The following is a 20316-nucleotide window of genomic DNA, read 5'->3' on the forward strand; positions in this document are numbered from 1 at the left end:
GGACATGGGGGGTGGGGATCCGTTGCGGGAAAAAAAAAAAAAAAAAAAAAAAAAAAAAAAAAAAAAATTAATTTCACAATTAGAGTATGAATATGTTCTTGTTTTTAAAGTTTCAGACAGGTACTGTAGAGTCAAACATGAAAATCCTCTTTAACCACTCCTATCCATCACATTTCACTCCATTATCCAGAGATAACAACCATTTAAAAGTTTGATGTTCATGCATGTCTATGCATTCACACACACATATGTCCATCAATAGGAAAGTAGTTAAATAAATAAGAATGCCCATCCTTTTAAACTGCATGAGCAGTTTAAAACATAAACATAATCTAGCTGTCCTGATACATAATGAACTCCAGAGCATATTGTTTTCTTATTCATTCATGGAAGGATGGATATATCATGATCCATTTATTCAATTTACTACTGATACCATTGAGGTTGTTTCCAATACCAAAAAAAGCAGCAGCAGCAGCTGCTGCAATATCCTGGTACATGCTTTTTCATGTCCTATGTGGATACTTCTTTAGTACAGATAAATAGAAATGGAATTACAGTTTGAAGGTTACGTGCATTTAAAATTTTAATGGATCCTGTCAAATTGTCTTTAAAACACATTTACCATTTTACATTCCCTCCAACTGTGCTTAAAAGTATCCCTCCCACTGCCAATGAATCCTTAATTACACTGGATATTATTTAGCTCATCAATTTTTGCCACGTAGATGAGGGAGGGAGGGTTGAGAATTGTATTGTTTTAATTTGAATTTTTCTGCATATTAGAGTAATATTTTGAAATAAAGCATATTTCATGTGCTTATTGGCCATTAATATATTTTTGTATATTTCTCATTCTTATTAGTCCATTATTCTACAGGGGTATTGTATTTTTCTTCCTGATTTTTTATTATTGATGTGTAGGAACTCTTTATATATTTCAGATATTAATCCATTATCTATCATGCAATTTGCAAAATAGTTTTCCCTGTTTTTCTTTTGAATTTTAACTCTGATTATGGTTGTTTTCAGCAAGTAAAAAGTGATGCCATCTATTCTATTAAAATGCTTTATGATATTTCTGTTATTTCTGTTCACAACATAGCAGAAGTTGAGAAAAGTTTGAGACACTTTCTTTTAAACTAAAATATTTCTGCTGGTGATTCTTGCCAATTTTGGAGGCAACTACCTTTTCTAACAGAGGTTGAAGAGCAGATTTGAAAGAAAATGGGTTAAGTAGTAGCATGGAATGGTAAAGTAGAAGAGCTTTTCAGTTTCTCCTATTTTGTTTGTTACTGTATAGAACATTAGACAGAATCATATGCAAATGTATGAACAAAAATGACATTCTATGGCCAAATATGAAATTCTTTTGATTTTCTATCATTGAATAGGATTCACATTACATCTTACCTCTCATTCTTCAGATTTTTTAAAATGAGATCTAGTACTAGATTGAGCTTTAAAACAAATACTTGATCCCTACAATGAAATTCCCAAATAATGCTAAGTAAAAATATTGGTATCCTTATTTCACCTTTCTTTTTTTTGGAAAATGCATTTCTTATGTTATCAACATCTTGCCCATGAAACACACAAACAGAAATGTCTGGTGGCTAAAATTGAGAGAGAAATGTAAATAAAGATAAATTGGAAATGTCTTCCTCAAACCTAACTCATTTGTTTTTTGCAGGGGTATATAGGCTACAATATGATTTAGTGAATTTAAGGAACAAGTTTGTAACTGGGCAAAAGAGAAAAACAATTAAGTAATTAAGTATCATTTATTTATTTAGAAAATATTTATTAAATGCCTGGTAAGCATCAAGGAATCTACAATGAGAAACATGGTAAAAACCATCCCTGCCCCCTGTAGGTTATTCTCTTGAAGACGATAGATAATAGTGATCTCTACAAATACATTTCTATTACCTATGGTAAAAGAAAAGAATAAACAAGATCTTTTAAAAATTAAAAGACTTTGAATTTTTATCCAGAATGATATTAAAAATATTTAACAACTGGCAATGCCACCAACCAATCAAATCAGACAGAAGCTGGTCAGCCACAATACTGAGTACTGGCTGAGCGTTAGCCCTGAGTAAATCAATTTAGGGATTTCACTAAAACTAAGTGGAATGATAGTGCAAAATTAGGTCATTCTAAATAAATCTCTTTATAAATTGTCAGAAATAAATGGCAAGTTAGTTTAAAAATGTAAATAGAATGAGAAAAATTTAGATTTTAAAAATGTGGTCCTTTTTAAATTTCTTAATTTTTTGTGTAAAATTTTATTATCATTTTGAACAGGTAATACATTCACATGATTTTGAAAATCAGAAGGCACAAAAGGCTATTCAGTGAAAAGAGTTGTTTCTACCTTGCCCAGATGCACAATTCTCCTCCCTGTAGAAGACCAATATTTCCCCTTTTCTTGTGTATCCTTGTAGAGATATTCTGTATATGGTTTTTATATAAGATTTAGGTTAATAAATATCCTTGGATTGGGGATTGTAGAACAACAGAGAAAAAAGCTGGTAAGCAAGTAAGCCAAACATGAACAGTTAGACCTAGCACTTTAGGTTAGTCTTTAGGGAAATAAGTTTCAGTAAGTGACAGGAAAGGGCAACTGTCTCCTGTTATATTCAAGGGCAAAGATGCTCCCTCAAGTGGCTTTGACTACATGTTTTAAAAAGGGAATATTTAAAGATCATCACATATATCAATTTAGAGGAACCCAAGAACAGTTCTTTTTTTTTAAAGAAACCTTGGTATATATTTTTTTAAAATTGAGATATAGATCACATGCCATAAAAATCAGTATTTTAAATGTACAATTGGGTGGTTCTTATTATATTCACAAGGTCATGTAGTCATCACCACTACCCAATCCCAGAACATTTTCATTACCTCCAAAAGAAGCCCCATATCCATTACAGACACTCCCTGTTCTCTTCGTCCATTCCCTGGAAACCATGAATCTATTTTCTGTTGATATAGATTTGCCTATTCTGTATATTTCATATAAATGGAATCACACAATATGTGGACTTTGTGTCTAGCTTCTTTCACTTAGCATAATATTTTCAAGGTTCACCCATGTTGTAGCAGTGAATCAGTACTTCAATCCTTTTTATTAACCCTTAGATTTTTTTATTATGGTAAAATATATATATAAATTACCATTTTAGCCATTTTTAAGTGTACAGTTCATTGGCATTAAGTATATCTACATTGTTGGGCAAGCATCACCACCATCCATTTCCAGAACTTTTTCATCAAACCAAACTGAAACTCTGTACCTGTTAATCAATAACTCCCCATCCCCTGGTAATCTCTATTCTACCTTCTGTCTATGAATTTGCCTATTCTAGTTACCTCATATATATATAAGTGGACTCACACAATATTTGTCTTTTTGTATCTGGCCTTTTTCGCTTAGCACGATGTCTTCAAAGTTCATCCACATTGTAGCAGGTGTCAGAATTGCCTTCCTTTTCATGGCTGAATAATATTCCATCACATGAATATACCACATTTTGGTTATTCTTTCAACTTTTGATGGACATTTAAATTGTTCACACTTTTTGACTATTATGAACAGTGCTGCTATGAATATTTGTGTTCAAGTTTTTGTATGACCATATGTTTTCAATTCTCTTGGGTAGTAGAGAACACTTAGGTGGGACTGTGAAGGAATTTGATAAGTACTAAACATTATCCAGAGGTGGATACTTTGATCATCACCCAGGGATGGACAAGACCATTGGGATTCCTGGTCTCCCTATCTGAGGAACAGATGAGAAAGTTCTCATTTGCAATGAAGGGTAATTGCATCTTGTTAGGTAAAAACCTGAAGTTGTTACAGATCTCATCTGGAAGCTTAAGTATATATGTAGAAGGGCTTATGAATGCCGAGTAACCAAATGAATGAACCATACTGGTTACTAAGCTGTTGTCTTTCAGATCCAAATCCACCTTTTTAACTCTGCTTTGTAGAATAGAAGGATGGGGCTCTACAACCATATTTCTCCTTTGACAGCTGGCTCCCTGTTAAATGCTGCTGATAGGGAGGGAGGCACTGGAGAGAAATCAAGGAGGAAGAGACTTTTTTCTGTTTGCTTGCTGTTCCTGTCAGGATCACTAACTCTTCACCCTGACAGTAGCAGTTAATTACAGGGTCCAGCTTTTTTCCACACACCCAGAACCATCATATCAGAATCAGCTGGCTGTGATGCCATCTGCCTCAATATTCCTCAGAAGTCTGGGTCTCCTATGTGCAGAAGGGCCTCCCTCTGAGCTCCATAGGAACCAGTAAAGCTGGTAGCAGCTGCTTCCTACAGTTCTCTCTCTGGAATCTCAGCTTTCCCCTTTTGTCTTTTCCTTTTTCCAGTATTTGTTTAGCCAGTCCTTTTCATTAAATTGTGTCTGTGAAAATAACGTATGATTTCTGTTTTTCTGACCAAATCCTAACTGACGCATACATAAAGTACTACTTTAAGTCCAAACTGAATTCTTTGGGTTCTGTGATAATGCCACAGACTGAATGTTTGTGTCACCTCAAAATTCATATGTTGAAATTCTAACCAGTGTGATGGTATTTGGAGGAAGGGCCTTTGGGAGGTGATTAGGTCATGAGGGTGGATCTGTCGTGCATGGGATTAGTGCCCTCATAAAGGAGACCCCACAGAACTCTCCTCCATTATCTGCCATGTGAGCACACAGCAAGAAGATGGCTGCCTATGAAAAGGCAGGCACCTCACCAGGCACCAAGTCCACCAGCACCTTGATCTTGGGCTTCCCAGCCTCCAGGACTGTGAGAAATAAACATCTGTTTTTTATAAGCCACCCAATCTATGGTTTTTGTTACAGCAGCCCAAATAGACTAAAACAGATAACATAACATAATGCAGAATCAGACACATTTAAATGTTTACCCATTTTCCAAGCAGAGCTCTCCTTTCTTCAAATACCTACAATGAGTAAAAAAGATAGGGTGATTTCATATATCATGGTTCAAAATACCCATTATAAGACATACATCATTAAAGGACCAGTGAATAAATATTCACTATATCAACTGAATATAAAAAGACAGATTTCATTCTTGAGAGGGAAATTTACTTATTTTTAACTTGGGCAAATCTTCTCTCTCTCTTTTTCCTTTCTGTTTCTCCACATGGAATAATTCATATTAAAGAAGTAATAGTTTTTTTTAAAGAAAAGAAAGAAGAAAAAATAGAATTGTCAAGAGAAATCAATTCTAGCATTCGAAAAGAGATAAAAAATTAATAATAAAGAAAAAATACAGGAAAATGGAGCTCCCTCTCCAAAATGTTTCAATGTTAATGGTATGAGAATTTACAAAATCTATGAATGAGCAGCGCTGTTTTTGTATTTCAGTGTGTATCACTATCAGTAGGCAGACACATACTTATTCATTTGTAGGGTTAGAAATTTGTGTAAGGGGCCGGCTCGGTGGCGCACTGGAGAGTGCACTGCTTGGGAGCGCGGCGGCGCTCCTGCCGAGGGTTCGGATCCCATGTGGAGACCAGTTCCCACTCACTGGCTGAGCGCGGTGCGGGCGCAACACCGAGGGTTGCGATCCCATTACCGGTCAGTAAAAAAGACAAAAAGACAAAAAAAAAAAGGAAAAAAAAAAAAAAGAAATTTGTGTAAGGGTTCTGCTGAGTATTCAGCTGTATAGGTTTATTATTATATACTATTCAGGATGGAGACCATGTCTTACTCATTTTTGCATCTCCAGTGTACGGTGCTGCACATGGCATGTTACAGGTACCCATGTTTGTTGAACTGAATGAATGTGGATGTGAGAACGAATATCCTTACGGATGTAGCAGCACATGCGAGTGTATTTACATATTGTGTCTAGGAGTTTTTCTGAGCATATGTGTATTCGAGCGAGTGAGGAAGGGAAAACTAATGGGTATGTCTGGCAGAGAAGGGGGTTATGAAGAGAGTTGAGAGAGAATAATTAACATATGTGAATTTCTTTCACTCCAACGCACACACCTTCTGTCGGCTTTTGAAATTGGGATGGAAGTTTTTCTCTTCCTCTTGGCACCACCTAAATTCTCCAGCACTTTAAGAAAGTTCCTACTTGAGTCTATTTATTCTCTTTTTGCGGAGGAGGTTGAGGAGCTGGGTTTATGCTTCCCACAGATAATTCTTTCCTCCTTTTTTTAGACTCTCAAACTCTAGTTGCCAAGGGCGTACAAAATGGAAATTAAAATAATTGGTTCAACAACCACCTTGGGACCAGTGAAATGTCAGTTTTGTTCTTGGCCAAGGAATCTCATTTGTCACATGTAGACACTTTTTGCACATTAGAGAAGAAAAAGAAGATCCTTTCCCCCAGTTAACAGCAACCTGGCTGCTATGATACTCAGATAACGACAACAGATAAAACTCAGAATCTCTAGATGAAAACAGAAGAGAACCTATAGAACACAGAAGATTCCAGGAATCTGGATTCCAACATATCCTCTTTGCTGTCAATCACCTATCACCCAATCCACGTCACAAGTGTCATCGCTTTTCTGGTGACAAGTGATCTCTCTCCTCCCAACTCCTACACTTATAGGTCATATTCCACATGGACTTTACAGTGTTTGTTTTTGCTCTCTAGTGGTTTCTGTCCATTTTTTCTTCCCATGTCAATTACAACCACTTTCTCCTACATGCTTCACAGAACAGCAAGGACAGGTTCCACAGCAGGCCCCTGCTGGTTGAATAACAACAACAAAGGAGAAGGCATGGAATTGTAGAGCTAAAAGGAATCCTAAAAGGAATTTTTTTGTTCAATTCCCTTATTCTAAAGAGGACAAGCAGAGACCCAAAGAGGTAACATTTACAAATTTTTTAAAAAGCACTGGTTCCAAACTATCTGCTCAGTTCAACTCTGCACTTGGTCCTCCCTAGAACCTTGGCCTTCCCCATCTGGACTTGCAGCCTCCATCCTGGNACACCGAGGGTTGCGATCCCATTACCGGTCAGTAAAAAAGACAAAAAGACAAAAAAAAAAAGGAAAAAAAAAAAAAAGAAATTTGTGTAAGGGTTCTGCTGAGTATTCAGCTGTATAGGTTTATTATTATATACTATTCAGGATGGAGACCATGTCTTACTCATTTTTGCATCTCCAGTGTACGGTGCTGCACATGGCATGTTACAGGTACCCATGTTTGTTGAACTGAATGAATGTGGATGTGAGAACGAATATCCTTACGGATGTAGCAGCACATGCGAGTGTATTTACATATTGTGTCTAGGAGTTTTTCTGAGCATATGTGTATTCGAGCGAGTGAGGAAGGGAAAACTAATGGGTATGTCTGGCAGAGAAGGGGGTTATGAAGAGAGTTGAGAGAGAATAATTAACATATGTGAATTTCTTTCACTCCAACGCACACACCTTCTGTCGGCTTTTGAAATTGGGATGGAAGTTTTTCTCTTCCTCTTGGCACCACCTAAATTCTCCAGCACTTTAAGAAAGTTCCTACTTGAGTCTATTTATTCTCTTTTTGCGGAGGAGGTTGAGGAGCTGGGTTTATGCTTCCCACAGATAATTCTTTCCTCCTTTTTTTAGACTCTCAAACTCTAGTTGCCAAGGGCGTACAAAATGGAAATTAAAATAATTGGTTCAACAACCACCTTGGGACCAGTGAAATGTCAGTTTTGTTCTTGGCCAAGGAATCTCATTTGTCACATGTAGACACTTTTTGCACATTAGAGAAGAAAAAGAAGATCCTTTCCCCCAGTTAACAGCAACCTGGCTGCTATGATACTCAGATAACGACAACAGATAAAACTCAGAATCTCTAGATGAAAACAGAAGAGAACCTATAGAACACAGAAGATTCCAGGAATCTGGATTCCAACATATCCTCTTTGCTGTCAATCACCTATCACCCAATCCACGTCACAAGTGTCATCGCTTTTCTGGTGACAAGTGATCTCTCTCCTCCCAACTCCTACACTTATAGGTCATGTTCCACATGGACTTTACAGTGTTTGTTTTTGCTCTCTAGTGGTTTCTGTCCATTTTTTCTTCCCATGTCAATTACAACCACTTTCTCCTACATGCTTCACAGAACAGCAAGGACAGGTTCCACAGCAGGCCCCTGCTGGTTGAATAACAACAACAAAGGAGAAGGCATGGAATTGTAGAGCTAAAAGGAATCCTAAAAGGAATTTTTTTGTTCAATTCCCTTATTCTAAAGAGGACAAGCAGAGACCCAAAGAGGTAACATTTACAGATTTTTTAAAAAGCACTGGTTCCAAACTATCTGCTCAGTTCAACTATGCACTTGGTCCTCCCTAGAACCTTGGCCTTCCCCATCTGGACTTGCAGCCTCCATCCTGGAAATTTTTTAAAAAGCACTGGTTCCAAACTATCTGCTCAGTTCAACTCTGCACTTGGTCCTCCCTAGAACCTTGGCCTTCCCCATCTGGACTTGCAGCCTCCATCCTGGATGAACTGCTGTCCATGCCTTAGCCTAACAGTGGGAAGAAGGTCAGGTCCTGAGACCACAAGTGAGCTTTCAAAAGGAGGCTGGATGCACCGTCATGGTGTCCAGGGATGGCGTGGCACACTGGAAGCAAAGGGACACTGACTTAAAGGGGGAGGATAGTCAATAGGAAGGGAGCAGGAAAGGAATGGTGGGGGGGAGGGTGTTGTGCAGGCTAAAACGTTAGATAAAGTATAAGCAGAAGCCAAGCAAATCCAGTTCTTTACCAGAAGGCGTCTACACCCAAGTACGAACTGACGGGATTGAAGGGGTAGAGGAGAAACACTTGATTGGAAGTCAGGAGACCTCAAATCTGGATCTGACTCTATCCTGGACAAGAAATATAATTTGGGGCAAATCATTTCATTGTCAGGTCCTCAGTCAGACTTAGAATCTTGTATTCCCTGGTTTGGAGCAAGTCTTCACTGCGAAGATTTGCAACTGGGTTCTTCACTTTAAAGAGCAAGAAAACAAAACGTCTATTCAAAATGGAAATATTAAAATGGATCTTCTTTTCTTACAGAATGCTGCAGTTTGTTTATATCACAGTTTACTTGGAACCTGCTGTTAAGTCAAAACCCCATGGTTGTTATTTTAGTCTGTTGACACTGCAGCTACTTATTTTACCATGTGACATCATTACAGTGTAGGAGGGAGACATTTAGGGGCCCTTGAATTATGATTGATTGATGGTAACTAGGTTCTTTTTCTCAGAATATCCTTTTAACATGTACTCTACTACATGTGTGAACCATATTCTAAAAGAAATGTGGATATCTTTCTTTCCTTTTTTTTTTTTTTGTCTTTTTTCATGCCCGGTAAGGGGATCGCAACCCTTGGCTTGGTGTCACCCGCACCGCGCTCAGCCAGTGAGGTAGGAGGGAGACATTTAGGGGCCCTTGAATTATGATTGATTGATGGTAACTAGGTTCTTTTTCTCAGAATATCCTTTTAACATGTACTCTACTACATGTGTGAACCATATTCTAAAAGAAATGTGGATATCTTTCTTTCCTTTTTTTTTTCTTTTGGTAGATGGCCAGTAAGGGGATCCAAACACTTTACCTTGGTGTTATCAGCACTATGCTCTCCCAAGTGAGCTAACTGTCCAGCCATCTTTGTTTTATTTTTTTAAAAGAAAATTGTATATATTTAAGGTGTACTGCATGATGTTTTGATATACATATACATATTACCACAGTCAAGCAAATTATCCTAACCATCACCTTCCATAGCCATGTTTTTTATGTGTTTTGTGAGGATCACTTTCAATTGAAACACCAGCTGACCGAGAAATATATACTTTAAAACATTCCTTCACTCAAAATTCACAATGCCTGAATTATTTTGTAATTTGTTACACTTGCCTATTCTGACGATGCTTTCTTTTTTTTAGGCATCCAAATCTGAATTCAATCTGCCTGCTTAAAGCCTGTTGTGAAGTTAAAATCTTGTGACTCTTACTTTAGTCTGAGATAGTTATGTAGTTCAAATTTTATTACAGAAGAAAGACAAAGTTAAAACAAAAACAAAAACAGGACCTTAAAATTGCACTGATCATTGGTGACAAATGCCCAGATTTAGAAGAGTGGAAAACCCCTTGAAATTATTGTATGGATGCCTTCTGGCCAGCTGTATCCTTGGGCGCCTATTTAATCCCTTACACACAGTCAGAATGTTAGATCTGGAAGGGACCTCCAAGGTCATCTGATTTAACAAAGGAGGATAAAGCCCAGAGAAGGTAAGTAACTTACTCAAGTCATCCAGGAAAGTATTCGCACAACTGATCTGGAACCAGAATTTTTAATTTCCAGAATTATTTTTCTTTGTTTGATTTTATTTATATTTGTTTTTAAAATTGTTTTAAAATTTGGAATATTACTGCACTATATAAAGCAAAAAAATGAAAGTTCTCTTTTCTAACAGACCCCCCGCTCCAGCCACCAATGCCCACCTAATTCTTTGGGGGAACCCAGTATTAATAGTTTGGTATAATCATATACAAACTCTATGTGTGTGTCTATGTACATTTATACACATATGTATGTATGCATATTCATGCAAAGATTTTAAAAATAATTTTACTCCGAACTAGAACTAAATCGAAGAATGATTTTTTTGGAATAAAATGAAAGTTCTGAACAATAAAATAAATATCATCTCTAGAAATTACTGTTAAATTTGACAAAATCTACTTAAGAACCAAGATATGACAAGGTAATGCTCGCTGTGATGTTGGTTCCCCTCCAGGACTGAAGGATTTATTCCCCCACCTGTTGGGAGTCTGCTGGTGGACAGCCCGGAGCTTGAGGGAGCTGCCTTGCCCAAAGTCAGGTTCTACGGGGTGGGAGGTGGGGAGGAGTTGCAGCTAGCCTATGCTGAATGGCCATCGTGGAAGTATAAAGGCCAGACTCCCTCACCACAACGGACGACAACTCTGAAGATCATGCCAGGTTTAGAGCATCCCATGGGGTTGGTGGAGACCTTGTTGAGACTGCATTCCTGCCCAGCTTCTTCCTCTGCCCCAAGCCTACGTCCTTCCCTTCTCTTCTCTTACCTTCCCAGGTGCTGATCCCAAGAGCACTTCCCAATCAATGCCCTATATGTTAATCTCAGAACCCACTTCTCTAGTCACCCAATTTACAACAGGCACTCAAGGGATTTTTGCTATTAAGACACTTTTTTCTCCATAGCTGCCAAATTGTTCAAGACTCCTAACCAAAAAATAAATAAATAAATAAAAATAAAGTCTGAAAATCCAGGCATCCAACAAATATATATTTCAATTCAAGTCATTTTTTCATATGTGTGAAATTATAATTCTATGAGAAAACAGATTTCAAAACTAAATACTGAAGTTTTGGGGGAAAAGCTGATAAGCTGTTATATAAACTGTTGGCGAGCTAAGAGCATTGCAAACAGGTGCTCAATAAATAATGGTTGAACTGAATAAAAAGGATTTTCAGTAGACTTGTTTGGTGTCCATGGCTACATGAAAGGTGGATTTTTCTCTTTCCCTGCCTTTCCTTTTGTTTCTTCTGGCCCCTCCTTTTCTCTCTCTCTCCTCTTTCCTCATTTCCTTTATCTCTCTCCTTTCAGTTTCTCTCCATTTTATTTCCCACTATTCCAACCCCTACTCTGGCTTCTCTGTCCTTTTCTGAAATCGCTCATGTTTTACGTCGGAGAGCAGAAATAGAAAGTACTGAGCAGAGGGATTAGCACATCTGTTAGAGTTAGAGAGGCCCAAGGTCAAATCCGTGCTAAGAAAGGAGACTGGAGGGGCAGAGAGGAATGGAGGGGCATCAGGGATTCTGAAATCGCTCATGTTTTACGTCGGAGAGCAGAAATAGAAAGTACTGAGCAGAGGGATTAGCACATCTGTTAGAGTTAGAGAGGCCCAGGGTCAAATCCGTGCTAAGAAAGGAGACTGGAGGGGCAGAGAGGAATGGAGGGGCATCAGGGAGTCGACCTGAACTCTGACTCCACTTCTTGTGCTTCAGGAATTCTATCAGGCCCTGGTTACTGAGAGAACAGGTAGAACCTCAACTCCCAGGGCTTTAGAATTGAGTGGGAAGGTTAGTACCCATGAAGGCAGCAAGGAACAGGGAGCAGGAAGCAGGGGAGGCCATCTAGAGAGAGAACATCTAGGATGACAGCAACGGGGGCCAGCAGGAGCCGTGCAAAGGCACAGAGGTGCACGGGCAGGGCTCACCTGCAGCCCCGAGCTTGGTTGTGGGCACTGACGTGAGGAAGCAGTGGTAGGCGTGGGAACAGGGAGGCTGGCCGAGATCAAGTCATGAAGGGTCCTCAGTGCAAGGCAATGGGGGTTTGGAATTTACCCTTTGGAGTGGGATCCCTTAACAGTTTCACATAACAGGATTGGTATTTTATAAAGATCATTCTGGGATGGGAATAGAGGATGGATGGGTAGGAATAGCGGCAGTGAAACCAGTTAGGGGGTTACTGCAATGTGCCAGGCAGAGGGTGATGAGGCTGTGAGCTGAGAACGTGGAGCTGGAGGCACATAGGTGGATGGAGAGAAGGGGACTGAATGAGAGATTAGGAGGAAGACTCACAGGACTTGAAAACAAAAGGGATGTGGAGGCGAGGGAGTGTTGGTAGACACTCCTTCTTAGGCCTCTCATGCTCCCAAATGTCTTGGCATGCCACAAATGCAAGGCTGGGTGCCCTCTTTACTTGGGCCATTTCTCCAGGTTGTATTTACAGAAGGACAACTGCTGTGGATTGATTGAATTGTGTCCCCCAAAGTCCATATATTAAAAGCTACTGTAACTGTTGAGGGTGGGAAATCCCATTATGGTAATTGAAAAGTGGGGCCTTGAAGAGGTGATTGGATTGAAGGACAATGCCTACTGAATGGATTAATAATGGTGGTCAGGGGCATGGTTCCAAGGGCTTTAAAAGGAGAGCACATGAGAGTCTCTCTGTCTTTGCTCTGCCATTTTCTGCCATGTGAGACCCCTCCATTGCTATAAAGCAGCCACCAAAGAAGACCCTTACCAGGTGTGTTCCCTGGACTTTGGACTTCCCAGCCTCTGAAAATGTAAGCGATAAATTTTGTTTTCTTACAAATCATCCAGTTCCAGGTATTCTGTTATAAGCAACAGAAATGGACTAATACGGCAACCTTGAAGGATGAGATAATGTCTCCCTTAGGTACCAAGAGCAGGCTTGCTTGCTGCTTACTGTAGAAGCAGTGGATTCCCAGGGAGCAATGTTCCTCAGCTGCAGTGCAAACCTACAGTGTGAGTAGCATTTATCTGGGCCCTCTGTGTCACTTCTGTGGGATGAGGTGGCCCAGGAGAACTGCTGCAAACATAATGTTCATGCTGCTTTCTGCGCTGAGAGTAAAGTTCTTTGTCTCTAACCCGAGAATCTTGGGTCTTTTGCTGTGAAACAGCAGTGTCTTCTATTCCATAACTCACTAGGTTTAAGTTAGGGAAAATCAAATCCCGCAGTGACAGGGAGAAGGAAGATTTCTAGCTTGAGTGACTTTAGTATAAAGCAGTGCCTTTCCACAGGGAGAGGAACTGGTGTGTAGGAGCAAGATAAGGAGGTCAGTTTTATACATGTTGATTGTATTTTACTGCAATGATGTGTGGTCCTGGATGGAGAGATTGATAACAGGCGCTCTAAGACCTATTAGTAAATTCTGCCCTGACTGAAGCGGAAATAGAAATCCCCAGCGACTGGCCAATCTCACACCTCAGCAATCCGCTGCAATCCTTTGTGTGGTGTTTGCTACTAGTGCCTGTTGGTTCCAGAAAACCAGTAATGGAAGAAAAAAGGCAACTGGGGTGAGAGAGAGGAGGGGTGACAGTGGAGGAAAGAACAAATCTAAGACATTTTCTTCTTGGGCAGGGACTCTGTGCCTATTGCCAGCCTGTCCATACAGCGAGGGCTCAATAAAATTTTTTGACTAAATACTTAATTTTGTCTTTTTTTCATCCATCACACAATCCTAAACAATTCCTGTTCATATTTTGATAACTAACATTTTAATACTTTTTTTTCTTTAAGGCATGGATCCAACTGATAAAAACTCTAGTCACTTACCTGATCATTCAAAAGCTGGTGGTTTAGGGGTGTCCAGGAACTCATCTTTGTCTGCATTTTGGGACCATCTATGCTTTTTGGAGGTGCAAATGCCATCATGAAATAACTGGATATTCTTCCATAAGAAAGACTATACCTACTGAAAGAAATGAATCATACAATCTTCAGAATTCTAAAAATACAAATACCACATAATTTTTTAGTATGTTGGGAGAGGGAATGAGGTGGGGGGGGGAAACATTTATTGGGAGCATCCTATATATCAAGCACTTTATGTGTACGCTCAATGAAAGCTCACAGCAATCTGGTGAGGTGGTGGATTTTAGCTCATTTTATACACGATCAAAATGAGGCTCATTGAAGTTACGCACCCTGCCCAAGGTTGCACATATGATTTAAGTGGTGGAACAGGGAATCGACCCAGGTCGGTTTAACTCTTATTTTTATTGGAACATGGGGAGAAATCCCAAATCACTCTTAGCTAAGAACATACCACATTGGACAGAAAGAGAAGTATTTTAAGTTTCAAATAATAATGCGATATAAAACACTTCATTCTTTTCCCCTGTGATATTAACTCTCCTCATCCCTTCTTAAGTTTCTGACTTCTCATTAATAACAGTTCCAGCCCAATACCATATTTAAGAAGTAGAATGGTATAATGGAAAAAGCCTGGGCTTTAGAAATGGACACATTTGAGTTTATTGGAGGAAATTTGCTGATTTCAGTTGTCCAGTATTTAGTCTGCCTCCATATGATTAAAGCACTCTAATTTTCATGAGGAATTACTTTTCCCTGACTGTTTAGAGCCTGCTGGATTGGTTAATCAAGGTGACCTCCCCTTCCTGAGCCAAGAGATGGTCTTGAGACCAAGCTAGGCCACTTGGCCTGGCCATGGCTTATCCTTATTTTACAGATGAGGTGGTCATTCAAAGTAGCACTGGTGCCCTGAGCAGACTGTTAAGTTCTTCCTGCTACTTCAACCCCTAGAAGCCCCATGTCCTTTCTTGTCCACACTGTGAGCCACCTGGTATCCTGGCAATGAATTTCTTCTTTTGCTTGTTAGCTAGAATCTGTCTCTGTTTTTGTAACCAAGCTTTTCTTTTTTTACTTTATACAGGTTTATTCTTGACTCTCACGCTTACTAGCTCTGCAACTTTTTGCCAGTTGTTTAGTCTATCTGAGACTTAGTTTCCTCATTTGTAAAATAAGAATGCATATATCCACCCTCAACTGCTCAAAGATTAGAGAAAAAGGGTCCAGCAGAATGCCAGATAGGTGGCCTCAATAAGTAGTGACCACCCTGCAGCCTTGTCATTTACAGAATGCCTCAAACCTTGTTCTTTGGAGGGGCACGACAAAATATTTTAAAGTGGAAAACATTTAAAACAGATTTGGGGGTAGGGGGGAGCTGGTCGATTTAGGTATTGAACCCTGCACCTTGGTGTTATCAGCAGCAGCATGCTCTAAATGAGCTAACTGGCCAGCCCTAAAGGAAATTCACCATAGTTTCAATACATATCCCCACTGCTTCTGCCTTCCCTTCTCTCTGAGGGTGGGTTTTCCATAGACAGGTAGTGGTGATGGTTGGAGGGGGCCAGGATCCACCTTCCTGATCTATGGGCTCCACAAATGATCCAACATCAGCAAATATCAGACAATATTTTAAAAATCATTATTTTTTGGCTGACATGGAATTTCCCCAAATGATATATCTGAAATCTTTGAGGTTCTCACTTGGCACAGTATTCTCTCTCAGGTTTAAGTTACGGCTGAAGATAAAAACCTATGGCTTGACACCCACGGGTAACACCCGATAATGCCTCTCTGCAGTTGCCTGCTGCCACCGTTCCACTGGAATGAAGGGGGCTCAGATCAGCCCTCAGGTTCTTCTCAGCCCTTAATGGCTAACTATCAGGGTCACACCGTGCTGAGCTAAGTTTCAAAAGGCATAAGAAATTATCTCATTGCACTATCACTAATTGACAGCCAGTGATAAAAGCACAGGCAAGCAGGTAAATTATAGATATAAAGCGTGGTTGCCAAGTCTACACCTCTCCAATGGAAAATTATGTATTTATTTTTATTATTACTTATTTATAGTCTACCTTTCTTCTCTTCAAACTAGTTGTTTTTATTCGTTTTGTTGAGGGCCATACGCTCTCTGAGAATATGATGAAAGCTATGAATCTTCTCCCTGGAAACATGCACATGAAATTACCTAGGTTAAAAGTTCCTGCTCTAAGCTGAGAAACTCTCTATTTCCAGTTTGGACAAGAAATGATCTGACTGATTCCAGGCACAATTTCTGAATTAGGACAGCCTAGCTTTTCTCAGTGATTCTCCAAGGGCCTGTGGTATTGTTTTCTCTTTCCTGGTTCCACAGAGCTAGAAACAACTTGGGTTAGGCTTTGGTCGAATCCATTTGAGGAATGTTTGGTTTCAGGAGTTGGACCTGGTCAGGAGAAGCAGCCCTCTTGGTAGCACAGTCCTGCTGAAGCATGACATTGGGGGAGTCCTGCCTTATTTTTTGTTATTATCCTTTCACTTTTTTTCCCTTCTCCTGCCATTCCAGAAGATGAACAGTGTGTGTATTTGCATGTACACATGTTAACAATATAGATCACTCACTACTATTGAAAAGACAGAGACTTTTATATAACATACACAAACCATAATCGCCCCCACTCCCTCCACAAGACAGAGCAAGTTGTCTTCCCCTCCTTCCACAGGTACATCTTGTTGTTGTTGTGACCTCTTTTTCCCATAATGACTGTCCTTTAATGCTCATCTTTAATTTTTCTTGGGATAAAAATTGTAGAAAGAGGGCCTATGGCCCTAGTTCCATGTCCAACAGCAAGGATGTCCTCTGGCAAAGTTCCAGCGGCCACACACTTCCAATCTGATCGTCTAAGACATTCTTTACAATGTCACCATTACTCGACAACTTTACTAAGGACCTACTACACATGTGTTAGGGGGGTACAAAAATAAGAATCTCTGCCTTAACGGAGTTCGCAGTCTACTGTTAGAGACCAGTTGATCATGCCACTTTTCAGTTCAAAAGCCTTCATAGGCTTGCTAGTGGCTACAGAATCCAGACTCCTTAGCATGCAGGTCTAGGCTCGCTGTGATTTTACCTCAACCTACCTTTTCAGCTTTATCCCCCCTCTCCCTCATGCACTCTCTGCCCAGACACACTGAACTCCTGACTACGCTGAGAACATGGCACAAAACTCTGATGCTTCTTTGCTTATTTGGTTTCCTAATGCTGCTCACCTGAATACTAATCACAGTAGTATGTAATATATGCTCAATAAATATTTGTTAAATCATCGTTAAGAAGGAATACAAAAAGGTAGGGGGAGTGGTTTAAGGAATAAAACTAGTGGAAATACAGAGTGAAGCTCAGAACATTATGAACTGGGAACTGGGATTACACTCAGGATTATTGGATTTTTATTTGGAATTTCCAGAGCAGAGTAGGATTGAATTTCTCTGCTATCACACAATTCAACCACTGCACACTGTAATATCATCAGACAAGGGAATCTCAAATATTATCAGGAAAGAGGGTATGCGTAGATTCAAACATGAATTCATCTTATATTCAACTACTTAAAAACGAAGCAAGAACTATAACAAAATGCAAAGAGTTCGTGCTTGATAGGCATATAATTATTGTCGGTTGTTAATTTCATAATGGAGCATCTGGCACTTGAAATGCAGCTGAAATGGGAGAGCAAAATATAATCCCCAGGAGCATTGACCAGGCTTGGGAGAGGCCCAGGAAGATTTAAGTGTGAAGCTCTCAGAAGAGAGTCTCCATCTTTCTCATGCACTGCCCGCAGCTCTCACCTCTTTCAGCCTGTCTCCCTCTTCAAGCCTCAAACGCTGATGTTGCCATAGTTGCATTAGGTCAGCTTTGTCTTTGACTCCTTGCAGCCCTCCCCTCCTCCTCTCAGCTTCCATTGGTCCAATCATCATGTACAAATCCTGTTGCTGGCACCCGGGGTCTCTTAGGCAACAATGTGTGGTCTCTTGATTGGCCAGGGGACCCAGAAGGGCTGATTCCAAAATTGGGCATAGGGGTAATATTAAGAAGTGTGAGCGCCAAGAAAGTGGGAGGGGCTGCAACAGCTCGATATAACACTAGGATGAAATAGCGTCAGGATGAAGGTGCATCCACTCTAAAACAAGCAGCATCGGAAACCTTCCTTCAAGACGGCTGTGTTCCAGATCAGCTAGCCCTACCTTCTGAGCATGCCCAGCTGTATTGTTCTCCGTAGCTCCGAAATGCAAATTCCACTTTGCCAGGTTTTAGGAGTGGCCAACAGGTAAAAGAGGGTTGGAGGAGAAAGAATTGGTGACTGGCTCAGTCTCCCGATGAAAGAATAGCACCTGCAACGGGAACTGGGAGGACGTGGGGGAAATGCACACAACACAAACACACAAATGCTTCAACACGAATTTCAGTTTATTGGCTTGTGAAATTCAGGCAGGCCTACAGATACCCCAGGGGACCAGCAGATGGCATGCCTGAATAAGAACAACTCTAAATTTGGACACTCTTAAAATCCGGTCTAATTTAATTAGGATACAAGGATAAAAAAGAATCTAATGAGGAAGACTGGAAAATGAAATGTGTAAATAATTCAGGCCTACAGATACCCCAGGGGACCAGCAGATGGCATGCCTGAATAAGAACAACTCTAAATTTGGACACTCTTAAAATCCGGTCTAATTTAATTAAATTTATTGAGCGCTCACCTTTAATAAGGAGCAGAGTGAGGATACAAGGATAAAAAAGAATCTAATGAGGAAGACTGGAAAATGAAATGTGTAAATAATTAATGGAAGGCTGATAGTCATAACAGCTGTGATAGAACTGTAACCAAGTGCTGGAAAATACCCCAAAGTTCAAAATTCCAGAAGGGAGCTCCTTTGGTCAATGTAAAGCAGTTCTTATGGGCAGCAACTAACAACAACAAAAGACTTTCCTTACTATCTTTGTTTCCTAAAATAGATAAGAATGTACCCTTCTCCAACATAAACAAATGTACAAACCCTAAGTGTGTATTGTGTTTCATAGTTTTTAAATAAGCAGTATTTGCATATTTCCAATTTAAAAAGAAAAAAGTGATGCTCATAGAGGTTGTTGTTTTCCTTAAGTTAACAAAGGATCAGTAAGTGGCCAAACTGAAATTAGAACCTGAATTTCAGCCTCGTGGTTTTTCCACTTGACCGGGTTGAATGTAAATGAATAACCAAAGACTTTGTTGGGGGAAGAGGGGAGGAGGCGGCCTGGGGGAGGTAAGCAGATGCAAGACTATATTACCATGCATTACCTGTTAATATTTATGGCTCCAAAACGGGTTCATCCGGAAAGAGACAAGTTTTAACAATCTTGAGAGTGCCGTGTCTCTCTGAAGTTCCAGCTCATTAAAGACTTTCTATTGGTGGTGACAACATGGAATGAGAGAGAGATGGCACCATAGAGAGCATCTCACTTTACCCCAGCTGGATTTGAATATTTTTATCCCTGAAAAGGAGGTCCCTTTCGTTTCTCCTCTCAACCAACACCTTCTGGACCTCCACTTGTCCAGTGGTCCTCATCCTTTTAAATGCTGTTCCCCCCAGGGTAGTGTGAGTCACACTGTACCTTGTGTGCAAGACTGAGCACACACACAGCTAAATGTCCGTGATACTTCAACATTAGTTTTAAGTGGAACATTTCAAACATAAAGAAGAGTTTACAGACTTTCATAAGAAACACCCTGATTCTCCAGAGATTTTTTTTTAAATGTTAAATTTTGTGTGTGTGTTTAACAGATACAGAAGCTCTCTTTGTATACTTCCCAGTTCTCAGTCCCCTCCTTGCCTGCTTACAGGCAGTCATTTGTCATGAAATTAGTGTGTAGCCTTCTTGCCCGCTTTTTATGTTTTTATTATCAGTATACATGTTTGCCTTCATAAACAATACGTAGTATTGCTAGGTATTTTTTAAAGAGGCATCACATTTACATATCTTATAGTTTGCTTTTTTCACTCAGTGTTGTATTTCTGAGATTTTGTCATGTTGATATATTCGTGGTAATTTCCCCATCATCTCCACCTCCCAGTGTGAGCTATGATGTGTCTTGGGCCTGGCAGTCTTTACAGGATGGTGTGTAAATTGAAATAAAATGCACCTGTTTTAGGGCAGTGCATCTCC

At 39.8% G+C, this 20316-nt stretch overlaps 1 protein-coding gene across 2 annotated transcripts in view; it reads right to left on the bottom strand.

The window, feature by feature from the left end:
* Positions 1–18046, bottom strand: part of FBXO16 (F-box protein 16) — a 51821-nt gene extending 33775 nt beyond the window's left edge. Inside the window, exons 1-3 of one of the 2 annotated variants that reach the window (XM_008579135.1) lie at positions 17961–18046; positions 14103–14238; positions 4938–4973 (exon numbers count right to left, since the gene is read on the bottom strand). In XM_008579135.1, the coding sequence (XP_008577357.1) occupies positions 4938–4973; positions 14103–14201 (135 nt within the window). In that variant the 5' untranslated portion in view covers positions 14202–14238; positions 17961–18046. Of the gene's footprint in view, positions 1–4937; positions 4974–14102; positions 14242–17960 lie in introns of both variants that reach the window. The other variant, XM_008579136.1, reaches the window with a different exon arrangement.
* Between the last annotated feature and the right edge of the window lie 2270 nt (positions 18047–20316).

The sequence above is a fragment of the Galeopterus variegatus genome, unplaced genomic scaffold, assembly GCF_000696425.1.
Source record: "Galeopterus variegatus unplaced genomic scaffold, G_variegatus-3.0.2 Scaffold1819, whole genome shotgun sequence".
Lineage (NCBI taxonomy): Eukaryota > Metazoa > Chordata > Mammalia > Dermoptera > Cynocephalidae > Galeopterus > Galeopterus variegatus.